Source organism: Lolium rigidum, chromosome 4, assembly GCF_022539505.1.
Source record: "Lolium rigidum isolate FL_2022 chromosome 4, APGP_CSIRO_Lrig_0.1, whole genome shotgun sequence".
Classification (NCBI taxonomy): domain Eukaryota; kingdom Viridiplantae; phylum Streptophyta; class Magnoliopsida; order Poales; family Poaceae; genus Lolium; species Lolium rigidum.
Window position 1 is genome coordinate 87,372,503 of NC_061511.1, and position 8,303 is coordinate 87,380,805.

The 8,303-nt window shown below is 44.6% G+C and overlaps 1 protein-coding gene across 3 annotated transcripts; it reads left to right on the forward strand.

Moving 5' to 3' along the window:
- Positions 1–2,738: 2,738 nt before the first annotated feature.
- On the forward strand, positions 2,739–7,579 carry LOC124649379 (SNF1-related protein kinase regulatory subunit beta-3). Of its 3 annotated transcripts, XM_047189027.1 has the most exons (5): positions 2,742–2,831; positions 3,154–3,192; positions 5,567–5,619; positions 6,919–6,964; positions 7,057–7,579. In XM_047189027.1, the coding sequence occupies exons 4-5, from the start codon at positions 6,938–6,940 to the stop codon at positions 7,363–7,365; spliced, it is 336 nt and encodes a 111-aa protein (XP_047044983.1). In that variant the 5' UTR covers positions 2,742–2,831; positions 3,154–3,192; positions 5,567–5,619; positions 6,919–6,937; the 3' UTR covers positions 7,366–7,579. The 3 variants fall into 3 exon arrangements, with proteins under 3 accessions (XP_047044982.1, XP_047044983.1, XP_047044980.1); XM_047189026.1 differs by lacking the exon at positions 5,567–5,619 and having other exon boundaries at positions 2,739–2,831; XM_047189024.1 differs by lacking the exon at positions 5,567–5,619 and having other exon boundaries at positions 2,743–2,831; positions 6,914–6,964.
- The last annotated feature ends 724 nt before the right edge of the window (positions 7,580–8,303 follow it).

The following is an 8,303-nucleotide window of genomic DNA, read 5'->3' on the forward strand; positions in this document are numbered from 1 at the left end:
AAAGGAAATCTCTTTATTTCATTGCAATCAGCTCATAAATGTCCTCGGATCCTCCATAAATGATGGTTTCCTGAAATACATAATTCAAAATAAGGTTTCACCTAGATTGCGATATTAACATTAGTTTAAACACAAAATCTAATGAAAACCCAATTAAACCAAGTGATAAACGGTGAAAAATCCATAGTAAAAAGCATCGAAATTTGGAGCTATCACTAGTACAACCAAGACATTAGGCCTAGCCCGCGTACATAATGGACCATCCTAATTATATAGTTGACCGGTCAAACCAAGTCAGCTGGCTGGCCCGCAAACTAAATGGGTCGGTACATTATTGCTTACTGGGCTAGCCTGCTTAAGGCGTGTCAGGTCTTGTGTGGGTCTATCATCTACCACGGGTTTTCAACCGGTTAACGACGTTACCGGACAATTAACGACGTCTACCACATGTCAGTTAGCATGACGTCAGCAGTCAACGGCCTCCCGGAAATCTTTTACAACAATCCAATTTTTCGCAAACGCGACGGACCGAAAAATCAGTGGTGCATCCTTAGGTAACACGATATGCACCACAAAACCTATATCGTCGCCGTAGGCTCATAGGCGATGAAAAACACCCCTTAGCCGACAAAAATTTAACGTTATTGATAAGAACTTTTCTTGTAGTGTCCACAAATATTTCACGTACTCTAATTTCCGGTGTTAAAAATTGCAACTGCATTATCAAATTCATACAAAAACAAATACAACAAATTATTCTTTGCACAAACCAATGTTCAACATTAAAACTCAAAACTGATGCTATTAGACAACAACATTGGAGCTTAGATACCTACCACATGCTTCCGGCACTTGTAAAATGTCTATCCAGAGTGCTTTGACGTCCCATACATGAACTGTTTTACCATCTTTCTCCAGTCGGGGTAGGGGATGACAAGAATGTAGGGACGCCGGCGGTGGAGCACAGAGCTCTTGGAGCTTACAATTACCATGGCGACGATGCTCCGACGAAACATTGTGGACTACGGCAACGCCATTCTAGGGTTAAAGAGGAGAGAAGGATTTAGGGATTTGGGAGAGAGAGAGGGAGAGGAATTATGCGTACGGCCTCGCCTATATTCGGTGACTTTTTTTTTGCACATAACACTTCCTCCTCGTGGGCCCTCTTTAAGCTGGCCGTTATCTCTCCTAACTGTTGGGTCCCACGCGTGCTACGTTAGCCAATACAACTAGCTCGTCGCAATGGTGATAATTTATACGCATCCTGAACATATTGGATCTCCATATAGCTAAATTAACCCAAAAAATATAAATGAAGTGAATCCAAGTGAAAAACTAAGATTGATCTTTTCTATTTTCCATATGGGTTGCCTAAGACTCGAACCTGAAACTAGGTTAGAGCAACTCTAACAGAGCCTGTAAAACAGGCTGAAACCGAAAAAGTCCGGCGACAATACGAGTTCAGGCCGAAGTTCAGGCCGAAAGTGGCCTAGAACAGAGTCCAAACTCGTGGCCTGGCCCGTAAAACAAGTCACAGAGGGGAGTTCGGTTTCCAAACCCTACTCCCCTTCGCCGCTACCACTCCCTCCGCCGCCGCCTTCCTCCTCTACGGCGAGCAATTCCACCGCCGCTGACGTCGCCCCGCCGCTTCCGCCACCACCCCTCTGTCCGCAATGGGGCGCTTAAGACGGAGTGGTAGGGGAGGGGGCCGAATCAGCGGCGGGAAGTCGGCAAAGCGTCCGCCGGGTGTGCGGTCGGAGGCGGGCGCGCTCTGACGGAGCTTGGAAGCGGTCGACACGGAAGTGGCCGCGTGCTTTCGCACGCCGGGCATCGCGCGAGGAGGCGCGCGAAGGAGAAGCCGAGGCGCCCCCGCCGGCTCATGCAGCCCGCCGATGCCGGCGCTTCCCCCGCGCGGCGACGGCAATGACGACGACGACGCAGACGGGCTGCCTCTCACCTGCGGGAGCTCGGCGGAGGCGGCGACGTTCGAGGTGGCCGCGCTCGTCGTCGTATAGGAGTCACCGGCGCGTAAAAACCCTCCGCCGCCGCAAGAGCTGCCCCGGTGACAATCCGAGACCTAATGTAGTAGTTTAAGTAGTCAAATTAACGAGCGCACTAGGATTAGTCAAGTATTTTGGCTAGTTTATGTAAATTATCTTCGAATGTAGCTCGATCGGAGGAAGAATGAGTTCAATTTTGCAAGATCATCGTTTGATTTTCGGTTTTTCAGTTCGCGAGTTCGGTTTCTAATCTTGGCCGTGACTAAAAACATCAAAACTGAACAGTGCAGAAGATCGAACTCCGCGTTTTTGATTCGGAGAAATACGGGCTGTGCTAGAGATGCTCTTACAATGGAGAAAAGACCCTCCGAGATAGTGCTTTCATTTTTCATTGATTTAGTGGCCGTAATTATGTATTTTGTACCTAGGACAAGTTTAAATACGTACCAAGGATTTTAGTCAAATTGTAGCACCGGTGGAGATGCCCTGGCATCAACCCATTCAACCTGCACTGCCTCCATGCTTACCCTTAATGATGCTGTGTTTGTTTGGATGTAAAGAATTGGCCTTGGAATCAAAGAATCTGGAGTGGCCTGAGAATTAGAGTCTGGAAATGCGGTGAAATTCCGAGGTACCCCGCTTCGCTCCGTGCAAACCACGCGCGAGACTTTCCGAGGGTTGGACCTCGGAATCGCGTGGAAACTGTCCCCGCGAGCGAACTCTCCCCCGCGTACCCCTTCGTCCCGAGGCGAGCGACTCCAGACGCGCGTCCCTCCTCTTCTCCCTGGCCAGACCAACGCGACGGTCGGCGGCGGCGGCGGCGGCGCCCAGGTACGCCCCCTCCTCTTCTCCCTGGACGCGCCTCCCTCTCCTCGCCCTATCCCATGGCCGCTCCGGCGCGCGCCTTAGCCCTACCCCCTGGCCGCCCCTCTCCTCTCCCGGTCCTAACCCTAGAAATCGCCATGGAAGAGAGCCGGCGACCGGTGGGCGCCGACGGCGGTTGTAGTCTAAACGGTGGCCGTCGGAGGGTGAATAGCACCTGCTGGACCCGCCTCCCTCCATGGCCTTGCTCAACTCCATTTATTCCTTACTATGCAGCATCCATACAGTAGCAATTTTGGGCTGATATTGTGATTTTTTGTTTTAATTGCAGATTTCTTGGAGAAGAACTAGCAGCTGAGGCTAATTGGAGGTATAAAATTTCTAATTCTGACTCATTGTTTGATGTTTGCCTAGGATACATGTGAATTTCATACATATGTGCATCATGTATAAATGTTTGTAGTTGATTGTCATGTAGACATGATTGTTTTGATGTGTGCATTGTAGCTATTTATCATGTCTCAACTAGAGATGCTTTCTTTCATTACCGAAGAGAACAAGACAAGGAAAAGAAAAAGGATATTGTTGACAAAGAAATATTTCGACATGTCATGTCTTGCTCTAGCTTATCTTAGTACGCAAAGGGCACCGAGGGACCTAGGATACTTCAATGATGATGAGGAGAAGGTTGCATATAGGAAGTACATATTGAAAAAAACATATGATGGGTCCGAGACGGCTTGCTATGATACGCTACGCTTAACTAAAAGAAACTTCCATGATCTTTGTGCTATGTTGCGTGAGAAATGTGGTTTGAAAGATAGCACATTTGTGACAGTAGAAGAAAATCTTGCTATGTTCCTACAAGCTGTTGGACATGGAATTAAAATGAGAATAATATATACTACCAGATATACTAAAACAACTAGCTGATACTCCATATAAAGAATTAACTTTGATGCTAACAGCTTTAACTGATGTAACAGACTACCTGATATACTAAAAACAGAAGCAAAAAATCCATGCAAACAACTTAAACAAGATGTTCATGCAGTTGCGTTATGGGCAAGCGTTAGGCATAACCTTTAGGCTTGGTTTGGATGTCACCAACGAAACTGAAACCGCGCTAAATTCAAATTCTAGTGTTTGGTTGTTCGCTCAATTGACTCATGGAAGCCCAGTGGGACAGCAATTCCAAGTCATTTTTGGATGGTCAAGCGTGGAATTGAACATTATGAAGCTTCTAGTTTGTTGTAAATGTCTAAATATGAAATCTGCACATGTTTGCTGTACATGTCTAAATATGAAATCTGCACAACATGTGCAGATATAAGAATGATTATGTATTTGAAAAAAGGGTAATGAACATACTGCAAATAATGTACAAAAGAGCAAAATTGTTCCCAAAAACATGAACAAAATGGTCTACAAAATGCATACAAGAGTCAAACGCAGTTTATCATAGCGGGCCACTTCAGAACCATCATGCATCTATTTAAGCAAATTCTTCCTAAGAGCACGTCTGCACGCATCGTCAATAAAGTTGAACAAATCCCTTGGTCCCCTCTGGGTGCTCAGATATGCCATAGAAAGAACACATGATTCAAGTTACATTTCTGACAATATAATCCTTCTCCTCTTCCTTCCTTTTATTTTTATATTAATGTAATATAATAACTGTAAATGATATGACATGAAGCTGGTACAATGCAGCAATCTAGTTGAAGATTCTACACAGCAAAGGAACACTACATCGCATGCAACCAGTTGGACTGTTATTTTTACCTTGAATCTGCAACACTTCAGTCTGCCAGAACAGATGACCTGGAAAAAAAGTGGCATTGTCAGATTTGGTTCAGTTTTGGGATTTAGGCAAAAGAAAAAAAGACAAGTGCAGTAGCTGCAAGAGGAGATAAGGAGCTGTTTCGGACGGCCGCCTGCATCGGAGTGTTCAGACGGGTGGATGGGGCGAGGCGCGCAGGCGGTGGACAGAGCCAGCCGGAGAGGGAGGGAGGAGATAAGGAGGAGGGTGGCCGGAGAGAGGGCCTAGGGGGGAGGATGGCCAGAGACCACTAACCTGCGCGCCGCCGTGGAGTCTCTGTGTCGCCTCTCCCGGGAGTCCCGTCCGGCAGCTGTGTTCTCCTTTCTGGTGCGGGAAGGAGCAAGTAGAGGTGTGGAGCAGGGCGATTTCCCCCAAATACGGTGGAGAAAGTGGTCGTAGTGAGTCGCCGGGATCAGCTTTGGTCCGGGGGCGAGGCCGGAGACGGCGGCGGCGGCACGCCTCCGGAACCCTAGCTGAGGCCTGAGCTCTGTCCTGCGCGTGCAGAACTCGATTTGGGGGAACCGAAATGAACTGTTGGGGTGAGAGAAGAGAAAACAATCCCTCACATTGTTTTCTGGACATTTTTCCTTTTATTTGCCTCTATACCCACATGCAACAGATCAAGTATTGGATTCAACTTAACACATCAGAGTAAACGAATTCTATGTGGTAACTGTGCTAAATCGTTACTGTAATCACCAAAAGCAGCATTTGCCCATATTTTAGCCTTTTCCCACACTTGTGACTGGTCCCTCGACTCAGCAAAACGATTTCTTGAATTCACTTAAACACAACTTCTGCTTCACTCCTCCGAATCCTAGGGATCATTTCAGAGAATTAAAATCAAACCAAGTTAAGAGATAATATTAATAGACTTCGGCCGAATCTTTGGTTGCCTCACAGTTTGCTCCATTTGACCCAGGGTTCTTGCAATCGGCTGAGATTCTTCGAACCCTGGTGCTCCGGTGAGACAGTGTACTGCTCAAAATCTTTGTGACGTTTAAGTTTAAACTCTGAAATATGCAAATTAAAGATTTTGTTACACTAGGAAACATCTTGTTGCCATCTAGGCGATAAATTGTGAGCTTTAACGTGTCACGGGTTCAAATAATAGTTGTGCGCTTCCACGAGCTGATGAGCTGGTATGTAGGTCCCACCGGCAGGTAGTAATATAGAAAATACCCAATGTCAACCCAAGGAGCATGACTTCAACCACTATGATCAGACTGTAGCTCTGCTCTTCTAGTGAGCCCTTAATTTTTTTGTTAACATAAGATTTTTTAATTTTATAATATGTCTGAAACTTTTGGCAGTAAAACCTCTAACCCCTTGTAACATATGAAACTGGCCAAAACCTTTGTTTGAGCTGCCACAGTACTTTTCCTTTGAATCACCTGCTGATGTGACATTAAGGGTGTTGTGGAGTAAGAAATGAACAATTTAAAACAACTGGATGTAGTATTATGCAAGGAAGATACTGTTCATTGCCTGCAGTGAAGCAGAGCAACTGAACGAGATCAAAGTGAAAAGAACTGAAGCTTATTTGGCCACATTATGAACAAAATAAATAGGTTACGTAGATCTCTATGATATCCTAATCGAGTAAAGAGGAGATGAGTTCGATAAGGTGCTGTGCCACAGTAGAAGATATGAGTTTTCTTTAGTTCATATGTAGATCTGAATGGATAATATTGCTAAGAGTAAGTTTTTAATAGTTTTTTCGTTAATGATTTTCTTTGCAACGACAATACAGTTCTCTTCTCTTTCATCATTTTTCATCTGTTGTAGTTGCAATTATTTATGTTAGGCGAGTTACTCTGTTTGAACTCATTTGTATATTTGAAATCTTTGTCAGTATTATCAATCGTGCCCTTTGTAAGGGCGGTTCAGGTTCAAAATTGGTCATTAGAGAAGTACTATTGGATTCATCATTCATGCGTTAAACTGAAATCTTTTAGCATACCATCATATGCTCCCTCGCAGTTGGGTCAAATCTGTTCCCGGGTAAAATACCATTTGAATGTCTAAGCTAGTTTACTGCTGTATTTTTATGTTGACTTGGATCTGTTTGGTTCATAACTCCAAAATGTCTTTTGCATGGAGCGCATGAGAGAAATATAAATACGCAAACTTCATGCAATATGATTCCTATACACACTTTGTAGTTTCTTTCTGAATCTATATCAACTCTTGATTTTATTTTACACTTTCACTGCATTACTTAAATTGCTTGCTCACATCAACATTTTTTCATATACTCATTTACTAGGATAGGCAACAGTCTTGCTGCAATATGGACCGACAAGTCAGGGATGACCATGTAAGTACTTTGGTATATGCTTATGGCTTTCTTACCTAAAGCGCAGTCTTGGTTGATTTTGTACCTATGATGAGTGGTTAACATTGGTGTAGGAAGGGGTGAATGTTGTTGGGTTTGAAGTCCCAGCATCACCAGATTCAAGCTACAGTAACCCTATTCCTGGAAATGAAGATGAAGCTCGGGAACCCCCATTGGTTCCTCCTCATTTGCAGCACACATTACTGAGCTTCCCGCCGAGCCACGACGACTCCAGCAGCCTCCCTCTGCCCCAACCCGTGGTACTCAACCACCTCTACATAGAAAAGGAGAACTCGAGGTCTGTCGTTGCCCTGGGGATCACGCACCGGTTTAAGGCGAAGTTTGTCACGGTCGTGCTTTACAAGCCAGTACAGAGGCGGTAGGGTGGTGAACATTTGTGTACACCGTGTTCTCCTCCTCCCATTGGATTGTGGCGACCTGCCAAACGGATAGAACCCCACTGTTGTAGTCCTGCAGAAACAGAAAGAAAGAGATACCTCGACTGTCCATCATTCTCAAATGATTTGGTCATGTACTTAATTGACTGCTGCTGGTCGTGATGATGATGATGATGGTCTAGTGGAATGATGTTTGTCATCTTTGCTTCTTTTGACCCATCGATGAAACCCGATCGCGAATGGATGAGGCTTGATCATGAAACAATGAAATCGTGCAATCCATGCATAGGAAAAATAATTAAGGTAAGACAATTTTATCAGTTTGCTGAGAAAAAGAATACTAGGAGTCGAGCAGATAAAAGCTGAGGATTTGTTTGGTTTATGAATGCAATAATACAGAGAGGTTCACATTAGCTTATAAAGTAGGAAAGCATCTTGGCCTGCCAATTACTTACTGTAGTATTTTCTCAATACTATTGTGGATATTCTTATATTGTATAGGGAAGGTAGGTATTTAAAATGGAAAGAGGGTTCCAAGAAAAAGAAGTTCTGCATATTCGCCTTTCTCGCTGTTAAAATATATTCCTTGCCCTTCTCCACTAGACAGAGCTTTTGGTTAAAAGTTAGTTGGTTCATGCAATTTTGTATGGTACCCGAGTTAAGAGGTATCAAGTCGACCCACTATCAATAGAAATAGCCTTCATCGATCTTCACATCTACTAAGCCTTAGCCTATACATAAACATGAGTGCTGAAATATATCCCCTGTCCTTCTCTATCGGCTTGGCCTTCTAGATGGGGATAGCTGGCCGATTCATCCAATTCTACACTTTCTTCTTGGCATCATAAACATAAACAGGAGTATTGAAATATATCGCCTGTCCTTCTCCATCGGCTTGGCCTTCTGATGGGCAGTGGCCTATT

Bases quoted from the DNA above. Each gene is read 5' to 3' on its own strand.
- LOC124649379 (XM_047189026.1), top strand. From the start codon at position 6,938: ATGGACCGACAAGTCAGGGATGACCAT. The intron at 6,965-7,056 runs GTAAGTACTTTG...ACATTGGTGTAG, and splicing joins GACAAGTCAGGGATGACCAT to GAAGGGGTGAATGTTGTTGG.